Here is a 23,424-nt window from a genome sequence, read left to right as displayed (position 1 = left end):
AATGCTCAATAGGCATTGGGTAAGCTGGCTCACTTCCTAATTGCAACCGTTCAGCCGAAAGAAATTGGATGGACGGGATTAAATAGCTATAAGCAGAGCACACAAACCAGTCATCCACCATACATTTTCACCAAATGGAGGATGAGATCAACTCATCTTTCACGGTTGAGAAATGGTGTTCAACAAAATACGGCTCATCTCCACCATCGGTTACCGAGAACAGATGGTGGATGGCCAAAACACAGCTCATCTCCATCATCGGTTACTGACAACAGAAAGTGGACCTCCGATCCGATCTGTTTACGAAATATCATACACAAAGTGCATCCCGAAAATGATATTCATGCGCTTTTCTATTAAGAAAAGTTCTTTGTTCTGTAAAAAATACCTCTTCTTTTCTGCCCATTGGGCTCATAGTACATTTCCAAATCGGTGGTTTTTTTATCCAGAACATGACATTAAATGAAAACCCCTACGTCACAGAAAATGAGTTATCAATTTGAAGGCAAAGTGAGGGAAAAGAAAGTGTTCAACTGAAATCTCCTTTGATTATTCCTAACTGTTCCCAAAACCCAAATATTGTGGTTTCATCCCCCCCAAAGGAGAGATGACAAACTAGCCACAATACAAGACTAAAGGGCATCCACAATACAAGACTAAAGGGGATAAATTCTTATTCAGCAGAGATTGGATTTTTTCTTTTGTTTTTTGAAAAAAGGGATTAAATAGTCAATGGAGGAGAGAACAGAGAAAAGCACACAAAATTACTTAAGAGTGGCAGTCAACCCCCCTGTGAGGCCTGCCAAACACTCAGTAACCCCAGTAGTCATTACGGATCTCGTCATCAAACTGCTTCTTGAGTTCTGGGTGCTTCTCAAAGTACTCATTTGCAGTCATGGTGCTGATCTTTTTCTGTAAAAAGAAGCATATTCCTTTAGTTTTATTGAACAAACAAATATGATAAAATATATGCAGAGAATAGCTCCTCTATATTTTTTGGGAAATGATTTTCAAGATTGCTTCCTTCTCCCTCGTGTTTAATGTTCGAATCCCAGCTTACCTACCCCAAGAATAAAAATTATGCCTGGCCTCTCAGCCTTCCGGGAATGGCAAGTTGGGTGCAGCACAAATGTTTCAGGTTTAAATCCAAACCATATAAAAGATGACCTATGAAGGCTTCCTCCTGCCTGTGAAAAAGAAGGCTTGCCCCCTCCTCCGCCACACATGTTTGTAATGCGTCCAATAAACTTTTCTGCTTCAATCCCGACTCACTACTTGAAGTAGAATGCCATTTCAATTGAAATAATTGATTGACAAAAAAAATGACATTTAAATTGAGATATCGAATAAAAACAGAAAGAATGTCATTTCAATTGAGAGACCTAATCTCGGACTACAGAAGCATAGCTGACGATTCTCATTGGCCTAAAGCAGGTCGACATCACTTTCTCATGCATGGGCTTCCAAAAAGAATATGTATATACTCCAGCATTGGAAGGTTTAGATACTTTATTATCCAATTATTAGATTAGCAACAAGCCAGAATAACGTTACTCGTTTATAAGGGAAAACATTTCACCCATAAACATTTTTATGCAACCTAGTGTACCATGTTTCAGGTCCCAATTGAATGAAGTTTCATCATGATTGAATAAGCTCTCCTTTTGATAAAAAGGGCATGAAACTCAAGGGGTACTTTCCATATGGTGGGTCATGTTAGCTAAAGTAGGAGACCAGAAAGCTCTAGATTTCTCAGTTTGAGCCATACATATAGTTCTTTTTTCGAAATTTAACTTTGGAGTTATAATGATAACATTCCCAAAATCCCTCTTTCAGGAACAATCCAGTGCAAAATAATTTTTCATGTGCCACAACCATGCACAAAGTAGCCCTTTGGCTCTCCACATAAACGCTTGTCCGCAATGGGTTTCTAACATCAACCAAGTGGTTCCTTTCAAAAACCAACAATCAAGTTGTTGCTTCTCTCTCAATTCTTCAGAAACCCCTCTGTGACTTAGGCTTGCCATACTCCATCTAACAAGAGGATACTTCGGACCAGGACATCAAGTTTACCTTAGCTATCTACTATCTTGGAAGGAAATTGGGATAAACGAATATAGTAGGCTGGGATCCATAATATTGAGGTTGCACCATGAATGTAGTTCTACCTTTAAAGGACATGAATTGACTCCTCCACCTTTCCAGATAGAGTAGCCATGGCCACTATATTTTATCTTCCATGAATTACCTTACATTAGCAATTCCATTTAATTCATGTCCATGAAGAGCATCTTCTTCCTTTCTTTTCTTGTTTTCAATACTTCGAAGTGAGCACCTTCTTCCTATCTAAAGAAGCAGCATCTCGGATTTGTCCCTCCTCTCTCTAAGATCACCAAGTGAACCAATTACAGTCTTACTTTTTCCTTTGATCCATAAAACTCACATCCTAAAACCTGCCACCCATGCAAGCTATACTCACTCCAGCATCCCATAATCAATGACATTCTCGAAGTGAACAGGCAGGAGGACTTCAGTAGTCAAGGTGCCTAGATCAACTGGCATAGGTCTGGGATGGGCAGAATAGTTAATTTTTTACATTTTTGATGTTTCTCTTCATTTATATATCTTCTTTTGTTACAATTGGCTACATTTTCTTTTCTTTTCTTTTTTAATCGATGTCTTTGGTTGCCTTTTATTCTCATTGCTTCAGGTCATGTTCTGGAGTCTCTCATATTGTACTTCTGTTTCTTTTCTTTCGATCTCTAAAATTGCAAGCATATTTTAACACCAAGAGAGAGAGAGAGAGGAGAGAGATAGAGAGACCAAAACTATTATTATTATCAAATGTAATTATGGTTGTGCAACGTAAACCATAGCTAATCAATTTGCCATCCAAACTTCTGATAGTAAGAGTTCGATTTATAAACTTTATAATTCTCTCTATATGCTATTAAGAAGTTAATTGAGTTTCTTTCCCCAAAAAACACAAACTCATGATAAACAAATATAACAAGAGGGAACTCATCTTTTAAAAGAATTAGGATCATGAGTTCAACTGACCTTTAACTCTTGGACCTCTGCAATTTCCTTTTCCAACCTCTTGGACTCCTTGACAGATTGCTCTTCTGCTTCTTTCAATTCCACCAACTGCAAATAAAATGAACGAAAAGCATATAGGGAATAGTAAACAACTGGATGTACTAAACAAGTTAAAAAATAATGTGTTTTCCTTTCTTTTTTGGGGAAGAAACCTTGACAATTCCAAAAGTTTCAAAGAATAAATGCCTTTAGTTATAAAATCAATCACACCACCGTGAGTTCCACAAACACCTGACGAAACTATGCCCCAATTTTTTGAAGCAGACAAAACATAGAAGCTGAGACAGCACTGCAGCCATACACAAGGCCTCATAGGGCACATATTCTTAGTTATTTCAATCTTTTTCCAAAGGAATGGATGTCTTACCTTAGTGTTTTACCTATACATTTGAAATATAAGGAACAAGCATCCTCCTTCCCTCCCCTCCCCCCACCCCTCCCCCCCACGCTCTTCACCTCCCTCCCCCCCTCACCCCACCCTCTCCCTCCCTCCCCGCTCTTCACCTCCCTCCCCCCCTCACCCCACCCTCTCCCTCCCTCCCCCCCTCAATCAATCAATTGACCATATAAAAGAGAACAATCATTTCGTTTGTTCTCACCAATGCATCAAATTTAGGTTTATATTGTGGAGTAACTGTGTCTTCAAACTTGGGGATCTCAATACCTGCAAAATCAGAGTGAACCAGACAATCAGAAAACATTTCGAGAATCCTCAACAATGATGTTCTTTCTCAAAGATCTCTCTCTAAACACTGACTGCATGAACAACTTCGAACTTTAAAAGCTTGTCTATGTATAATATAAGTTATCAATCTACAATCCAGTAAAAGAAAAGCATTATCCATCAATAAGGAGCACCAGCATCTAACACACTTAATGTTCAGCGGTCCCATTTCCAAGAATACAGAGTCAACAACTTCAGTGTATAATGAGAATATATGGTTCGCCAACTTGCAGCCCCTAAGAGCCTTGCATGGAACAATCTCATCTTAGCTATTGAGTATAATGAAGAGCAAGTTGAAAAATGAGGGGGACAGTTCTGGAAATGAACCTTTAATAAATTCTTCTATTTTACAAATAACAACTTAATTAAAACAGGAAATAAAAGCATAGGCCCCTGCTCTTCTATTTGTTTAATTGAAAAGTTAGAAGATGCATTACAAGCATAGACATAAGTTCTTCCTTTTCTCTTTCTTGAATATCAATACATTTACTACAACCAGAATTTGTAATGGAACACAAGCTAACATGATCTTCAAGACATCCCATAAGTCCCCTGCTCTGTTATATATACTAGTTACAAGTTGCACCACAACATGGACATCTAAATATATTTCTTTCTTGGGTAATTAACATGGACATCTAAATATTCCAAAAAATTAAACCAAGGTTGAAAAATATGATGGGGCGGCAACTAGGCAGGGAGGGCGTTCTGGCTACCGAGCGCTAGGCAGTCGCCTCAGTTTCAAGGAGCCCCATATATTTATATATATACATATACAGATATACATATATATGTGTGTCTGTGTATAATTTTTCATGGATATGCATATGTTTAGTTTCTGCATATGCAAATATATGTAAAACAATTTCATGTATATGCATATGTTTAATTTCTGAATATATATATGCATATAAATGTCTATTGTACTAACCTTTATTGCCCAATCTTCGATCCACAATGTTTTGGATGAATATACTTGATCAACCAAAACTTCCTCCTCTAACCTCTCTTGTAGTTCACAAGAAATCCATTAAAAATGAAGCAAAGTTTGAGAAGATTTATCAAAGTTTTCGAAATTTTGCAATCTCAACATATTTTGAGAAATCGAAGAATATTTTAAAGTTCGTTACAAACCCTAAAATCAAGTTTGAGATGAGTTAGAATACCCACACACCACACCACCTCACCAAGAGAGAAAGAGAGAGAGAGAACTCAACTTAGACGTGAGGCACCAGCATGGGCACCATTGGGGCCTCTTGGGCGTGGCGCCCAGCTTCCTAGCCCTAGGTAGCACACTCAAGTCCCCCCAGGCACGGCATGGAGAGGTTGCCTAGGCACTAGGTGGGCCCTTTTTTTGAACAATGCATGCTACTCGTGTCAAAATGCTTGAAGTAGAATTCAGTTCTAACATTTGAATTTCTCATCAACATTCAAAGAGTCAAACTTTGTGATGCAAATAAAAAAATTATTTTTTAATTTTTTTTTATTTTTATATTTTCCAGGACTTGCAAGATATGTTATTTAGATTTTTAGTTTTTTTTTTTTTTTTTAAGTGGTTGACTTTGATAAATAGATATAAAAATTACAGTACCGCATGAAGTGGTAAAATGGCAGCCCACAAGTTCGGTGCTCAGAGTACAGAAGAAGGTGACAGAAGAGCAACAGAGGAAAAATTAAAGATAACAAATAAAAGGAAAGAAAAGACAACAGAGATGAGGGCAGTGCAGTCCGATCTTGTTATGCTAGGATCTCCATAGTCGAACAATTGAATATGTCGCGAGGGAACTCCGCCGAGAAGGGGTCGAGCACCAAGCTTATGTGATGTCAACTCGAGCATGAGACATCCCTTGGATACATGCTGCAGCGAGTGAGAAGAAAAGAGAAGGGGGGGAAGGAGGATGAGGAGTTCCAGAGGGTTAAGAAAGATGGGACATGTATGTAGAGATAGACGATGAGAGGGGGTAGCATAGGGATTTCACGAAGGGGTAGCGAGAAAGGGATGTGAGATGGGGCAGACTGGGGAACGAGCGAAGAGAAGAGGTGCTACTGTGAAATAGAAGATAAGAGAGAATATAGGAAGAAAGGGTAGCGTAAAACAATTTCTAGATGGGAACGGAAGAAGAAGAGGGGGGGGGGATAAGGGTGTGAGAATGAATAGAAAAGAGGGGAGAGGGGTAGGGTGCTGAAGAAATACAACATAAATTTCATTTTTCTCTTTTTTTTTCCCTTTTTTTTCTCTTTTTTTCTCACTCATTTTTTTTCCCTTTTTTTTCCTTTTTTTTTCCTTTTTTTCTCTCTATCTAGAGGAAACAAGAATTTAATCGAGGGAAGGTGGGAGGGAATAAATGAGAAAGAGAAAGACGAGGCGGGAGGGGGGGAGGAGGGAGGGAGGGGCATCTATTGCTTGGCTATCCGCAGCTGAGTTTCTCATCTGAGGATGTGCATGAAAGTCACTGGTGGTAGGTCACTGCAGAGAAGGTGAATATAGTCGAAGAGAGATGTTAGTCTCCATGGAGGTGGAGCTAGGTTGGAAACCCATCTGATTACATTACTGGAGTCACATTCCACATGTACAGCAGTATAATGTGCAGCAAAGAGAGTGGTCTTCTTGAGCCCTTCCAACAGGACCAGTGCCTCTGCATCAGTGGAGTCAGTGATACCCAAGGTTCCCAAAAAAGAGATGAATATACCCTCTGAGTTGGCCAGTGTACCTCCATAGCCGAAGGGTCCAGGGTTGCCAAGAGATGAACTGTCAATATTAAGCTTAAGGATACCCTGTGGCAACTGCTATTTGCCAGAGTTTAGTAGCTTTAGAAGGGAAAGAAGGGAAGATGAAAGCCACAAGGAGATCTGGAATGTTCTGGGGTGTAACCTAGAGGAGCTCAAAAAGTTGAAGGATAGTGGACCAGAGGGCAGCGGAAAAAGGGTAGTGGATGAAGATGAGGTGCATCTTCCTCTTTTGGGAGGGAGAAATCCTTCATCTGTAGTTGGTCCAATGTAAGGATTTTTCCTTGACAAATGGTCCAAAGAAAAGCCTGGCCCTTAAGAGGGATGGGGAAGGACCAGAGTCTATTAAGAAGAGGGGAAGGATTCAAGTTAGAAAGAAGGGAAGTATACAAAGAGGAGATGGAGAAAATGCTAGAAGGGTTGAGAGACCAGATTAAAGAATCTTCTCTAGAGAGGAGGTAGAAAATGGGATTGAGGAGTTAGAGAAGAGAATTTAAGGTAGGCCATTCAGAATCTCGCAAGTTTCTCCTAAATAAGGGAGTCCAGGAAAGAAGGTTGCCTCTACACTCCACGTAATGGGACATAAGGGCATCTTGATCTACAGCGAGAAAGAAAAGGGATGGGAAGAGTTGATCTAGGGTCTGGTATCCCAGCCAAAAATCTTCCCAGAATCTGATTCTGACACCGTTACCTAACTTGAACCTGGTGGAAGCCCTAAAAGATGATTTGGTGGAGAGCTGAATCTGCACGGCTCGAAATAGAGGGGAGCAACGACATGTCAGCCGCCCGACAGCCTAGGCGGACTTTTTGGAAAAATGCCGAGGCATGGGCTAGGAGGACACTATTAGGTGGAATAAACTAGGCGCCCACCTAGGAGGTGTAAAAGGCGAGCGCCTAGGCGCCGCCTCGAACTTGGCGGAAAAAACATTCGGGAGAGGAGAAAAAATGTAATTTTACCCCCTTAAAAAGTGGGATAAGGGTTTGGGGGGGGCACTCTTGCCCCCAAAAGCAATTTTAGTGAACTTTACAGTGAGAAACAACTTGAAAAAAAACTAGATTTGAAGATTTTTGCGAGATCAAATTTTTTTTCAAAATCCTCAAAAGTTCACGATATTAAACGATATTCATCCCCAATCTTTTTGAGGCTTATAAGAGTTGTAAAAGAGGAGATTTGGGATGCCAAACATTTCGGTTTGACCTGAAATCAAGTGCACTTCAAGAAGGTTGGTATACTTCAATAGTTTTCATTAGGTTTAGTATTTTTTTCCCCTTAATGTCTAATGATGTTATTATTTGCTATTTGTATTTTTTCTTATATTTTGTGATATATATTTGATATGTTATTGTGTATTTGGATTATTATTTTCCCATTTAGATATGTAATTTGGGTCTTTGGGAAAGCAATTTAATAAAAATGTCCATTGCCCCCAAACTGAATGAATATTATTTTTTACTTCTGTTTTTTTAGTTTTATACATGAATTTATTTGTATGATTCATAAACCATTTTTATTTTATTCGTTAGTTTAATAATTACTTAATGGTTATTAAATAATTGCATGTATAATATGTTTTTTTGATTTATTGATTCATAAACCATAAATTTTGTCATTAGTTAGTCTAATATTTGCTTAATTCTTATTAAATAATTGACGGCTAATGGAGCCATCTAGAGCACTTTCAAATTAAAGAACCCATACTTGTGAAAGATATAAATCCAACAAGCAAGTGGTTGGTTGAACCCAATGCCGAGGATGAGCCTGTATTCCAGAGAGAGAGCTTGACATGGACCCATGTGCAAGAGGCGGCTGGTTTGGCATCAAGCCTGGTGAGATCTACTAGATCCCAAACACAAAGGAAGGGGACGGAAGTGGCCCAGGAAAAGGGAAAGGGGAAGGGGAGGAAGAAGGCGCAGACAAAGAGGAGGACGAGGATGTAGACTCTGACAAGACAAGGGAAGAAGGTTTTCATGTGGAGGAGGATGACTCTGATAATGATGGCTTGGCATCATCATCAGATTCAAGTGGACTGCATACTAGACATTGACGTCGTATTGCTAGTGATATGAAACTCAAGCTCATAATTGAGTTCATCATATTTGTGGGGTGAAGCAGACTTTTTGTAGTTTGTAGCCTTTGTTGGTCAGATATGACTTTTTGCTAATAACTTTTGAAACTTTTAATGTTCCTTAGTGTTATAATTATTTTATTTACAGTCTAAAGTTGTAAATGTTGATGTTTGATCTGTGCTTCCAACTTTCCGCAACTTAACAATATATTATATACAAAACTAACTTATTAAATAAAAAAACAGACAATTCTTATATACAATAAAACGAAGGAAGATGTGGGGGTTCCAAATTTAAAAAAAAAAAAACACCGGCCGCCTTCGGGTTTGGGCGGGTGCCGCCTTCGTGCCTAGGCGGCCAAGACCCCTTACCGCCTAGGCAGCCACCCCAGCCTTCTTGAACATTGGAGAGGAGCAAGGCAGCCACCCATTATCATCATGTCCATATTTGGCTTGGATGATAGGCTTCCAAAGAAGGGGGTGGGGGTGGGGAGAAGTAAATCTCTACCACCATTTTCCCATAAGAGAATAGTTCATAGTTCTAATTTTCTTGAAACCTTGGCACCATAGTTTTTAGAAGTGCAGACCTTATCCCAAGAAACCAGATGGAATATGAAATCTTCAGAGGTGTCACACAAAAGAAAGTCTCTCATAAGTTTCTCTAGGCGATGTGCAACCGACGCCAGAATTTTGAACAGTGGCATCTGGTAGATGGGAATGTTGGTCAAAGTAGCTTTAATAAGAGTGATTCTTCCCACAAGGGAGAGAAATCTGCCTTTCCAATTGGTGAATATCCAAATAAATTTTTCAATTAGATTATCCTCAAGGTGTTTCCTGGGTTTCCCTACACAAAGCGGAAGGCCCAAATAGGTAGAAGGAAGGGAATCTACAGCGCACCCGAGACGCTGGGCTAGGATAGTGATCTCATTAATGTTCACCCTAACCCATAACATTTTTGCCTTTGACAGATTGACTTTCATCTCAATGGCAGCTTCGAAACATCTAAGGAAAAGCCAAAGATTATCAACTTGGGAAGGTTCAGTATCACAAAAAATAAGGGTGTCATCTGCATAGAGGAGATGGGATAGAGCCAGTCCAGAAGAGGAGGTATGGAAGCCCTTAAGAATGCCTTGATCATATAATCTAGAAAGGGAGCCATTAATGAGGATAGAAAAATGGGGATTGGAGATACAGGCCTTCATCCATGATCTCCACTTGCTACCAAACCCATACACGATAGTATCTCATCAAGGAGACCCTAGTCGGCTAGGTCATAAGCCTTTTCCCAATCAAGCTTGATGACAAGTCCTTTGTTCCCAGAAATAAATCTAGAGTGGGTAGCTCCATGGGCAGAGAACGCCCATCTAGGATTTGCCTATTGGAAACAAAAGCAGATAGGGTGGGGTCAATAACAAAATGTAAGACCGCTTGGAGACGAGAGCCAAGAATCTTGGCTAGGATTTTGTAAGAGGAATTTAGAAGCCTAATAGGACGGAAATCTCTTAATTATTTTGCTCATTCGACCTTAGGGATAAGAGCTAAGAAGGTACAGTTGAGGGCAGAATGAAGGCGACCTCTATGGAAGAATTCATTAAAAAAGGCAGTAATGTTCAGAGCCATTGTTTCCCAAAAATCTACGTACATGGCCACCGGGAACCCGTCTGGACCTAGGGCTTTATCACGCCCATGGTTGAGGACGGCCTTGTGAATCTCTTCTTCAGAGAAATGTCTTCCAAGCCAAACCACATCTTGAGCAGACAGCAAAAGGAAGGAGATATCTCCAAGGGAAGGTTTCAGGGTAGTGGGCAATGAGAATAAGTTTTTGAAATGCACGACGAAGAGTCTGTTGACCTGATCAAGCTGGGAGAAGGTACAGGGACCAACAGTAAGTTAAGTACTGGTGTTTCCCCTTCTCTTGGCGCTAGCAGTTTTCTGGAAGAAAGCAGTATTATGATCCCCAACCTTTAACCATTTGATTCTGGACCTTTGATACCAAAAGGTCTCTTCTTGTTTGAGGAGAAGGAAAATATTTTGTTTGACAAAAGCCCTATCGGCGAGTTCCTAGGAGGAAAGGGGTCTAGTTTCTTCTTGGGTGTCTAGGGAATGGATTAGGGCCATACGAGCCGCAATTTGTTCCACATAGTTATCAGGGATGGAACAGCTCCACTATCTGATGGAGGCCTTCAAGAGCTGAATTTTCTAGGAAAGACAAGAATCGGCCCAACTGTTAACAGAGTAAGAGGACCACCAATTTTTGAAAAGCAAAGGAAAGGCTAGTTCTTACAAGCAAAGAAGTTCAAATCTAAAGGATTTATTACCAGAAAAGAGAAAACTAGTATCTAGGAGGATGGTTTGTGGTCAAAGGTAATTTTAAGGAGCACCGAAGAGTGAGAGCTTGGGAATCTGGATTTCCAAGAGGTGGAAACTAAAAATCAATCACTTTTGGTCATAACCAGGGAAGCAGCATGGTTAGACCAGGTGGATGCTGCCCCTCAGAGAGGGATATCCAGTACGGGATCCTAACAATGAAATCTGCAAAGGCTTGCAAGGAAGCAGTTAAATGTCCTCAAGAACTCTTCTCGTGGACCCATCTAACAACATTGAAATCGTCCCCCATGGCTAGGAATCTGGATTCCCAAGATGTGGAAACTAAAAATCGATCAATTTTGGTCATAACCTGAGAAGCAACATGGTTAGATCGGGCGAATGCTGCCTCTGAGAGAGGGATATCTAGTAAGGGGATCCTATCAATGAAATCTGAGAAGGCTCGCATGGAGGCAGTTAAATGTCCTCAAGAACTCTTCTCGTGGACCCATCTAAAAACATTGAAATCTCCTTCCAAAAGCCATGGGTTACTGGGAGGGAGGCAATTCCAACTAGAGTTCATGCCAAAGATCTTGGCAACCAATCAGGCAGATAGGTCTGTAAACAAAGGTAGTTTTAAAAAAAAGATTATTTGAGATCCTGCGGAACAAAACATTAATGGAGTAGGTACGAATGGATGAAGAGACAACTTGAAGAAAAGTCGGGCTCCAAAGAACCCAAATACCACCTGGCGCCCCCATGGAGTCTTTAGCGACCCAATTGCTAGGGGTCCTAATGAATGGTAAATCCGGGACCAGAAGCTTAGTTTTAAAAAGGCTTGGAATGTTAGGAGAGTGAGACAAGACCAAGGAATGGACCGTATTACGCTTGGTGTGACTACCAAGACCCCTAATATTCTAGCAAAGAATCTTCATTTAGGAGAATTGGGATGGCAGGAAGATTTCCTATTAAATCTACGTTTCTTAGGGCTTTTAGCTAAAGAAACAAGTAGAGAAGGATGATGGGAGGACGAAGCGGGGGGAGTTAACAGGGATAGCCCCCAACTCACAGGAGGGATGATCTGCAGGGGAGTAGGGGAAAGAGGAATAAGGTCCGGCTGGGGTTGGGGGAGAGGAGGGGGTAACAATGTGAAACAAGCACTTAAGGATGGAAGAAACGGATGGAGGTTTCCTTGGGATGACTGATATGAGTTCATGGCCGAACACAAATCAAAAGGGAGAAGGACCAGGTTATCAAGCTCTGATTGTTGGATACCTGAGCCAGCAGGATGGGGAGAGGGATTGCAAAGGAGCTTGAGGGGGGTGGGTGTGGATGGGGACGATTCAGAGAAGACGAAGTGAGGGTAAGGCCCTGGTTTCATGAGGAAGAGGGGGAAGGGAAGCAAGGGAAATTGATATAGGTTGGGGTTCGAGTGGGTGGAAGAGGGGTGGAAAAGGGGTGGGGTAAGGAGGGGAAGCTACTTGGTGGGGTCTCACCGACAGCTAGGGAACACGGGCTTCTGCTTCGATCTTCGGGTATGGTGAGGGTGATAGAGGGGGAAAGGTTGGGGGTGCTTGGATCAGGAAGGGGTAGAATGGGTGGTGAACAGGCTAAGAGGGGAGGGACAGAAGGAAGCGGTTGCGAGGGATGGGGGAGCCTAGAGGAGAAAGGGAGGGCTGGAGCACTCGCAAGTTGAGAGTGAAAGGGGGGGAATAGGGAGACAGTCTGAAGAAAGGAGGGGGAGTCGGCACTTTTTTGTGAGGTGTGGGGAGGAGAGTGAAAGGGGGGGAATAGGGAGACAGTCTGAAACAGGGCCATTAAAGGTGATGGAAGAGGAGGACGAGAAGGCATTCTGAATCCCCAATAGAGGAATGATGGTTAAATTATCGGAGGAGCAGACTTCCTTTCTTGAGTAAGGTTGATGGGAAAGATGAGGCAGGGATGCAGAAAGGTGATCGTGGTGGGGAAGGGGATGGGGAACGAGAAGGTTGAGGGAAGCTGACGGAGGAGGAGGTTTGACGAGTATTTAAGGCATGAGGCATGCTTGGCTCGGTCATCTGAGGTGATGTGTCAGCTAAGAGAGGCATTGGAAAGGCGCGTGGCATGGAGTTCAGCAGGACCGACCTGCTCCTCATTAATTGAGGGAGTGGAAAGCGACACATGCAGGGAGATGACGGGACCTATTGAAGGTGGAAGGACAGTGAGGATGGTATGCAAAAGACACATGGTAGAGAACATAGGGAGGGAAGATGACACCACAGTGGACGCATTAGATGCGTCATTAATGGGGGGAGGGTGAATTGGAGAAAGAGGCGGTTGATGGTACTCGATTGGTGGGGGATGATGGGAAAGGGAGAAAGGATGGTTAGATCGAGGTGGCTGAGGTGGCAAGGGAGAGACATTGGAAAGAGAAGGGAGGGAATGATGGGTTGCTTATTTCGAGGTTGCTGAGGTGGCTCCCAATGGATGGGGTCAATATGAGGGATATCTGGGCTGGGGATAGGTGTATGGTAGATTGAGTTACGAGCTTCGAGAGTGGAGTATGAGGGCATGGAGCACTAAGAAGGTGGAGTAAGGTATGATACCACATGGGAATGCTTTTTGTGGACTACGGTAGTCCAACCTTCAAGGTCCGGAGGTCGTCTTTCATTCCAGGAGGGAGTTGCAGAGCTTTGAATGGAAATTTTAATTAGAAAGGAAAAACCGTTATACTGTAAAAATAGAGTGGAAGGGATAGAATTCTCATTGGGGGATTCTACCAAAAAAATTACATCGTTGAAAGGGTACTTACCAAACGACTTCCAATGCACAAAGATACAGACCCCACAAGAATTACCTATTGGTTTGAAGACCAACTATGACCAAAGATACATCGGGATACCTTCTACCCAAATCCAAAACTTGGTGCAGCGTGAGGCACCCAGGGATTCCTCCCATTTCTTGAGGGAGAAACGAACTACTCTAAAGGATAGGTTTTATTAGCTGAAATTGGAGCAACGAAGTCATTCGACATCAATAAGAGGTATCTACCATTGTGGAGGAACCCACAAGAAATATGTTTAATCTTGAAAATGGTCTGGAACCACCTAAGAATACCTCTAAGGTCATTCCTCTGTGCCGACAAGGTTGCCACAAAGGAGTTGCGAAGGGAAGACAACCGTTTTTAAAATCTAGCCAGACCTTGGAAAGTAGATATAAGGTACTCCATTAAGATTGGAGTTTTGGGGGCAGATAGGGGGGAAGTGTGCACTTTCTTGAAATGCAGGGTGAGATGATGAAGATGAAACAATGGGATTTTTAGTCTCAACAGCCTGTCCATAAGATTTGCCTGTGGCGATCTTGCAAGAAGAGGGCATAGCACTAGGTTGTCTAGGCGGTTGGTTTAAGGATGGATCTATGAACTGACGATAGTAGTTATACAAAGGTAGAGAATGGGCTTGTGCCTCCTTTGCAGTTGGAGGTTTGATAGTTTAGAGGTAGGAAGCACTAATGACGGATTTCTCTCCATTCACAGTTCTCAATGAAGCGAAAATGATAGTCTACAGCTTGAACTTCGAAAACTTGAACAGTCGCTATGAAGCTCTCAAAAATGGAGGAATTAAAAGAAACTTCAACCCAATCTCCTCACAGTCTCAGATGGATCTTCAACTCCAACTCCGAAATGACTTGATTACTCACGACAGGTGTCTCAATTGGGAAATGGCTTCTCCACTGCCCAAAAGCCATGGACTTCACGGTTTCCAACTAAAAACTCCATGACATTGTAGAATAATTGCTCGATTGTTTGTTTTCTTTAAGATTATTTTTGTCCTTTTTAGTTGTAGAGATTTAAGGGGTAGAATTGGAAGTTTAATTTAAAAAAAAAACGATGGATATGGATAGGGATTAGCATGGTTGGGTTGATCAGGATATGCTAGATTTGTTTTTAAGAGATAAGGGAGAGATAGAGTTTAGTTTTCCATTTTTATTTTATTTGATTTATTATTCTTTTTAGTTTGTATTTAAAGAGAAGAGGTCCATTCCTTGTGGGAAGTGATTGGAGAATAAAGGAAAGAGTTTAATCTTGGGGTGGATTTCCTTGCAAACCCAGAGAGAGGGTATAATCTCTCAACTCTTTTTATTTTATTTTATTTTTTATTTATTATTTTTCTCCCTGCATCACTTGGTTTCAAAGCCTTGAGATCCAAGATCCATACACCCTATGGAGCGTTAGATCGATTTGATCAAATATTTGACCAACAGGGTCAACAATTCGATAGACGTATGGAAGATCTTCTCAGATCAATACAACAATATCTACAAGATTGACTTCGTATAGTGCAACAAAAGGATATGAAGAGATAGATCCCTATATAAAAGATGATGTCGATAACCCAAACATTTATGAAAAAAAATGGTGTGATGCAGTATTTGAAACCCAATCCTGTGAGTCTAAAAAAAATTTAAAATTAAGCTTGAGATCCCAGTATACTACTTCAAGTTTCACACAGTACGTGACAAATTGGTTTATGGAAGACAAAGTACCGAGAAGAATGTTGGGACTGCATCATCAACTTTTTAGAAGGCTTCTGAAAGATTTAAGCTCGACCCAACCCCAGGAAAATGATGCAAACAAAAAAAATGATTTTTTTTTTTTATATATTTTCTAGGACATAGAAAATATGTTATTTGGATTTTTAGTTTTCTTTAAGGTTATTCTTGTCTCTTTTCGTTGTAGAGATTGGAGGGGTGAATTGGAAGTTTGGTTTTTAAAAAAAAGATAGACATGAATAGGGATTAGCATGGTTGGGTTGGTTAGGATATGTTAAGACTTGTTTTTAAGAGATAAGGGAAAGATAAAATTTAGCTTTCTATTTTTAGACCCAAAGAGAGGGTATAATCTCTCAACCCTTTTTATGTCAGTTTATTCTTCTGTTCATTATTTTTCTCCTTGCATCACTTTGGTTGTGACTCGCATGTACAAAAATTGGGTCAAATTGTGACTCAAGCGCAAGGTTTCAAAAAATACTAGGCGGCCCTTAGGCTGTCGGCTTGGCACCTAGTGACCTGGCAGGCACCCACAACCTCGGGCTCCCTGTAGGATAAATGTTTTAGATATATACCTATATTTGCTGTCCAAACGCACATATATGCATATGTTTGTTTTAATTTTGTAATTTATTGCATTTGAAAATATTATAACGTACTTTTCTATATACAAACATATGACATATCGCATGTTGAGAATAAACTTGTTCAAAAATTCAAAATTCAACCATGCAAAACATTTAAAAGTCTAATAAGCTATGTAACCCCCATACAAAACATTTAAAATTCAAACCTCAATCGAGCTAATAAAAATTCTTCTAATGCATCCAATAGCACCCAAAAAATAATTCCAATGAGAAAAGAAAATTTTAAGGAACCTTTTTAATGCACAAAAAATACCTTCGATTCTCATAAATAGTTTTAGCAAAGAGATTGAGGGTGTCTTTTTAACTTTGGGGGGTTAAAAAATACACTTACAAAATATTTATACTATCTTGGGGGTCAAAATGACCCCCTTTGCCCTTTTGGGCAACTAAAAAATATGGAAAAGGGCCCACGGCCCTGGGCACCTGCCAGGTACATCCGCCAAGAATGGGCTGCCTAGGCATAGGCGTCTGGTATTTAGGGTCTCGGGCACCTAGGCACCGAACGGACTGTTTTTTGAATCCTTGTTTAAGCGAGTCAACTTCCTGGCATTTTCAAATTCTTTGAGTAAAAATGTTAAAATATATAAAAATAAAGAAAAACTAAAAGATATGAGATTAATACATTGTTATTAATGTACATAAACAATATAGATTTCATGTAAATATAGTATTATAGTATGCATGATGACTTATATATGCGGAATTATTTAAGGTAAGCTATGTAAGACTAAGACAAATACCTAAATTTTCCAAAAGTGTAATATGCTCTCACAAAGCGTAGTTTCTTAAGAATCTTATTCATTTTCAAACTCTTCAATGATACATAACTTAGACACTACATGACCTCAAACTCACTTTTCATGTTACAGGCCTGCCTAAACACAAAATACTAAAGAAAAAATGTGCCCAAAAAATAAATTGGAATATGAGAGAAATTGGCCTGACTTGGGCCACACAACATTCAAAAGTCTAAAGAGACAGGTGAGTCAATCTTTGTCTCTTACAACATTAGGTCTTAACTGAATACTCCTAACCATGATTCTTGCATTTAAAAGGTCATCACCTTGGGGAGCCTATTTGATTTAAGCAAGTTATATACACTAATAGCCAAACAAGACAAAACTTGTATGCTTCAAGAATTGTGTTCCAAAGATTTCATTAGATATGTATTTGTTACCTTCATGTCAGTCTAGAACCCTGCAAGGATCCTACAAGCGCTTACTAAATTCATATTTCAAAATAAGACAGCAATTGAATGCATGTTTATTGTCCATTCAATGAAACAACACATGACATTCACGATCATCTGCAACTAACAAAACGATATAGCGCAAAAACCCTAGATAGAATACATAAGCCCAAATGATATGCCCCTAAAGGACATTAAATCAATTAAGAAACTATGAACTATTCACTCCAAGGGAAGTTCTTTTCTGATTTAGGTATAACTCACTAACCAAAGAGGCATTAAACCTTGATAAGCACATCAGAAAGCAAACTAAAAGAAAGAAGCAATCATCAAAATTATGCAGCACGCAATAATTCAGTTCTTATCATATTCCATATGATTAGAAAAATAATATTCCATATATTCAGAAACACTGAATAACTAATGAGAGGAGCATACTTTCATAAGCCTCTTTGTACATGTCCACCAAGTGAGAATCGATCCCTTTCCTATATTTTTCCCAATCTATTGGTTCAGGCTCCTGCCCAAAAAAAAAAAAATTATTGAACAGTTGAATATTTAAAACTGCTATGGTAAAGTTAAAAGTGTCAAATTTAGCAAGCATTACATACAAAAGAAAATCCTTCCATCTTTATTGAACCCTTCATTCCTCTAAAATATTTTCTCCATGGTCATTGATGCATACAAGGTTTCACAAATAAGAAGCGGAAATGGGTTAACATATATATAGGGCAAACAGCTTGTTAGCCCACAAGCTGATAGCTATAGTTTAAACCCAATGTTGATAGCTACAGTGTAAACCCAATAGCCTAGATTGAATCTAGACCGATCCAATGGTCACGATTGTATTTCATATTTTAATTTTAGGTTTTCTTCTACAAATCTAAATTACTTGAAATTTGGAGAGTCTATTATTTAAAAATAGGAGAATCTAATAAAAATACCAAAAAATAATTCTCAAAAAATAAATTGACCAAAATACCCCGGAATCTTGAGGGTATTTTGGTCAATTTTACTTTTTGAGAATTATTTTTTTTAATATTTTTATTAGGTGCACCTTGGTGAAAAGAATGGACGCCTCAAATTTCATATGATTTGGGTTTGCAAAAAAATATTAAAATTATATTACGAAATGAGGTCGTGACCGTCAGATCGGCCCAGATTCAATCTAGGCAATTGGGCTTACACTGTAGCTGTCAACTAGCTCATATTCTCCCATATATATATATATATATATATATATATATATAATCTATGAATATGGAGAAATTAAGATATCGCACAGAATTAGAGTTAGGTGAATGAAGTAGAGATGTGCTTTTGGTGTCTTATATGACCACCACATACTAATGAAACTGAAGAGGAAGTTCTATAGAACGGCTGTAAGACCAACCATGCTTTATAGAACGGAATGTTGGCCAATCAAGAAACAACATATCTTAGAATGCGTATAGCTGAAGAGATGGAAGACTGGAAAGACAAGAAAGGATAGAATTCGAAATGAACACATCTGAGGAAACTTAAAGGTAGCTCTAATAAGCGATAAGATGAGGGAAGGTAGACTTATATGGTCTAGCCATATGCAGCATCGACCTAGACAGCATCGGTTAAGAGTAGTGATTTAATTCAAGTGGAACAATCTGAAAGGGGGGAAGGGAAAGGCCCAAAAAGACATGGATGGAAGTAGTGAGAAAGGATATGGTGCATCATGGTTTAAATGAGTGTATGGCCTTTGCCAGCGTAGAATAGCGGAACGGGATTCATGTAGCTAATCCCAAATAGTTGAGATAAAGCTCAGATGATGTAGTTTATACACACACACACACACACACACACACACACACATACACACACACATATATATACATACATATATATGCATGTATATATGTAGAGAGAGAGAGAGAGAGATATAGAGGAAACTCAAATGACCAACCATTCAAAATAATTCAATGTGAAGTTTATAATAACAAATTAAAAATAAGTCATGTAGCTCAAGTCCCAGTGAGTATTGTATTATAATTTTATTTTCTTTTCTATGGATGAAGCTCAAATTTAGGGAGTTGATTCTTCTCACCAGTTCACATTTATAAAAAATACTAAAAGTATTTTAAAATAAATAAAATGGCCAAATTACTCTAAAATTTTAAAATCGTTTGGGGCATTTTGGTCATTTTTATTTAACTTAATTACATTTTTTTACAAGTATGTTAAGATGAGAAGCATGGGTTTCAAAAATTGAACTTAATCAGATGCATATGAAAAAGAAAAAAAAAAATTTAAAATACAATATTCATTACAAAAAAGTGGAACTTCAAGGGTAACATATAAAATATATGGGACTATTTAATTTTGGGTGCAGTTTTTATAGAGCCTAGGCTCTAAACAATCAAATTAGAGCCTACCTTCAAATAGTATTGAGAAATGTGGATTCAATACTGGAAATCTTTGTAATAGCCTTCAAATATATTTTCATCTTTATTTATAAAGTTTAAAGCTTTAAAAATAGTGTAGATCAACAAATCTATGAAAACTTAAAAATCTTGAAAATTGATTGTCCAAAAATGCGTTCCAAAATACACTATTTTTAAAACTTGAAATCCATTTTTTTCTCATGTCCATGCATCTTGATGTCGAGATGATCAATTTGAAGATATTTGGGTATCAAAACAACCTCTTCTAGTGAAATTTTTGAGGTAGACTCAAATTTGATTGTTTAGAGCCTCGGCTCTATATAAACTTTTCCCTTTAATTTTCTTAGTTAATTTGCCTAATTGAATAAAGTATAAGCACAAAAATGCTAAACTCTAAGCACACACATGCATGCCACTACATATATGTACATGATGCATCAAGGAAGCACTCACAAGTGGACGTGCACGATCAAGCACATGCACACACACACATATACATGCATATATACAAAATGTATTTCAATGCATATACACAAATAGACCTTGCACGGCTACATTCCATACAAATACCCTAATTCCGATATTAATTCTTATTTATCAGCACTGGCTAATATTTTAAGTTGTAAGTCCTAGAAATAAAAAAGTGAACCCAAAGTCCCCATCTTCAATACCATTCTGTACTTCAAAACAAAAACATTCGCCATGGGAAAGTTTTCAAAACATAATAATCAGGGCAAGCACTCGCCATGGGAAAGTTTTTGAAACATAATAATCAGGGCAAGTCACTCAGACACGACAAGGTAGCAGGTCCATGGGAACCGGCTAAGTCTCACTACTTCCGAAGGTTACTTTGTTATTTATAGAAAAACTTGGCCGTATTTGCCTCACTGACTTGGACCCCGGCCATGCCCAGTGCGAAGCCTGAGTCCAAGTTTAATGCCACTAATAATAACCACTCTGCACCTTTTTCTAACAACTTCCCTTTTTATTTGACTCACTCTAAGAGATTTTTAAAAAACATTTAGGAATGCACTTGATATTCCCAAAGTGAAGTAAAAGTGGATCATCAAATGTACATTAGCTTCTAGTATGTGGGTCACAAAATCATAAATCAACTGACAATGTAAATTGTGGGACGAAACAAAATATAATCAAGGAGACTGTACCATATGTTTACAAGTTGAATGTAAAAGTGGTCCTCTCATAACTTGAAAAAAAAAAAATTAAGTTGAATGTAAAAGTGGTCCTCTCATAACTTGAAAATATAAAATTTCTTTGTCATGGGCTCAATAATCAAACTGGAATGCACACTTAACTCTAGAAATGTCATGTGTCTCAAAAATTTTCTATGCAAAAAAATTAAAAAAATACGGGAACAAAGTCAGAGGCCTAAAGATTCTATTATTTTCAAAAAGCAATTAATGAAGCAGTACACCAAATGAGTTCCACTCAAGGGATGATGTCTTTGGGATATTTCAGTATCCTAGATATACATATGCTAGAAAATCTATCTACCATGTGGTTGGCCTCCCAATCACCATGCAATGTCAAGCTAAAGACAGCTTCAGAACTAAATGAGTAAAAGGTATCTATGGAGATTGGTTTCTAACATGCATTGAATCCCCCCAGTACTAGCAGCCATAAAATGGTCAACCAGTCCTAAGTTCCCCGCCAGTTCTCCTAGCTGGAGTTCTTCACCCCAACTAGAAGCAGATGATATAAAATTCCCCTCCCCCAAACTATTTTGCAACACATAAGTAAGGTCTTCACTTATTGAAAATGTGAAGTACAGTTAAAAGATTTAGCCAATAATATTCGCAAGTCATGAAACCATATTTCTAATCACAAGTTATGAAACCATTTTTCTAATAAAAAACACTATTATTGTGTATTGCAAATCACATTAAGTACGGTTGGCAGGTCTTTTCATGCAAGCAACAATAGTACAGCTCTGCATGATGAATGTTAGCTTAACTAATGTTTCAGCATATTGCAACAGGCCAATGATGAAAATAAACCTTATCAAAAGACATTTTCTGACAGATGGGTATGGGCATTGGTTGCCAGATATGTGAAGTAGTGATGTACTGATGCAGTCAAATTTTTTTCATTTTTGTTTTTATTTGATCTGCATCTCTCCATTTGTGGTACTTCAAAGCCTCCAGTCAATTTTTTTTATTTTTGTTTTTATTTGATCTGCATCTCTCCATTTGTCGTACTTTAAAGCCTCCTAAATTGATAAATGAATGGTCCCTTTTATTTTCCTTTTTTTTTTTTTCCATGTGCACCAGATAAATGAATGACTCCTTATCAGGAAAGGATAGATGAAAAGCATTTATAAAGAATAAATAATTTAGGTTCAAAAAATTCCTCACGCATATATCCGAAGCATGAATCATGATTCTCTCGATTATTGATCGTAGATAACAACAACATTCAATTCCATGAATTTTCCATTAGATGCCCCAGTCTCGCCATGAACCCCAGACCCAAATGTTGATAACATAATCCCCACTGTTTCTATCTCTATTCAACATTCGCTGATCATCAAAAATAACAACCTCCATTTCCACGCACTATAAACCACAATCCCAAAGCTTCAATCATGTTTGTAATGAACAAAAAGACCCATGACCTAATCTCATTGCAAAAACCCAAAATTCCTGAATGTCTTGGTATAATAGCCCTACTTTTTACCAACTAAAACGAAGATAATTCACACAATGGAGATAAACAGAGATAGAAATAGAGATGCAGAGAGGGAGAGTCAGAATAACGGAAACTTACTTGACTGAACTTGGTCTGGAGAGTTGTGTTAACTTCATCGAATGCACGGCGAAGGTTAACAAATTCCTTCTTGGCTTCGTCAGTGACCAGAAGCTTGGCCATGCCATCCCAGTCTATGGTTTTTGAGGCCTTTGCAGCAGCATCCACCAATTTTTTACTGCTCCCACTCATTCTCTGATGCCAAATCTCTCTATCTCTCTCTAGTTTTGTTGCTCTCTCTCTCTCTCTAAATATTTCAGAGACCGTTGTTGCTCTCTCTCGCTCTCAATTTTTCCGAGACCGGAGCTCTGTTGGTGTTGAGTTGGGAGGGACTTAGGGCCCCTACAGCACCAAATGACTAGAATGCCCCTTTATTGACAATCTGCAGTAGTTTTTTTTTTTTTTTTTTTTTTTTTTTTGTAATCCATGATCGAATTGTTTTTTTTTTTTTTGTAATCCATGATCGAATTTTTTGTTTTTTTTTTTTTTTGTAACCCATGATCGAATTTTTTGTAATCCATGATCGAATTTTTTGTAATCCATGATCGAAATGTTTTTTTTTTTTTCTTGTAATCCATGATAGAATTTTTTGTTTTTGTTTTTTTTTTTGTAACCCATGATAGAATTTTTTGTAATCCATGATCGAATGTTTTGTAATCCATGATCGAAATGTTAGTTTTTTTTTTGTAATCCATGATCGAAATGTTTGTTTTTTTTTTTGTAATCCATGATCGAATTTTTTTTTTTTTTTTTTTTTTGTAACCCATGATAGAGTTTTTTGTAATCCATGATTGAATTTTTTTTAATCCATGATCGAATTGTTTTTTTCTTTTTTTGTAATCCACGATCGAATTTTTTGTTTTTTTTGTTTGTTTTTTTTGGTAATCCATGATCGAATTTTATGTAATCCATGATCGAATTTTATGTAATCCATGATCGAATTTTTTGTAATCCATGATAG

General features: G+C 38.6%; 1 protein-coding gene across 1 annotated transcript; it reads right to left on the bottom strand.

The window, feature by feature from the left end:
• Positions 1–326: 326 nt before the first annotated feature.
• On the bottom strand, positions 327–22,818 carry LOC18426754 (ATP synthase subunit d, mitochondrial). The gene is made up of 5 exons (XM_006833399.4): positions 22,485–22,818; positions 17,722–17,803; positions 3,699–3,763; positions 3,061–3,147; positions 327–912 (listed from the first exon to the last, which is right to left on the bottom strand). The coding sequence occupies exons 1-5, from the start codon at positions 22,653–22,655 to the stop codon at positions 811–813; spliced, it is 507 nt and encodes a 168-aa protein (XP_006833462.1). The 5' UTR covers positions 22,656–22,818; the 3' UTR covers positions 327–810.
• Positions 22,819–23,424: the final 606 nt, after the last annotated feature.

Source organism: Amborella trichopoda, chromosome 3, assembly GCF_054954075.1.
Source record: "Amborella trichopoda isolate Santa Cruz 75 chromosome 3, AtrichopodaSantaCruz75HAP2 v2.0, whole genome shotgun sequence".
Lineage (NCBI taxonomy): Eukaryota > Viridiplantae > Streptophyta > Magnoliopsida > Amborellales > Amborellaceae > Amborella > Amborella trichopoda.
Note: the sequence above shows the minus strand (reverse complement) of the source record. Positions and strands in the feature narration are given on the sequence as shown.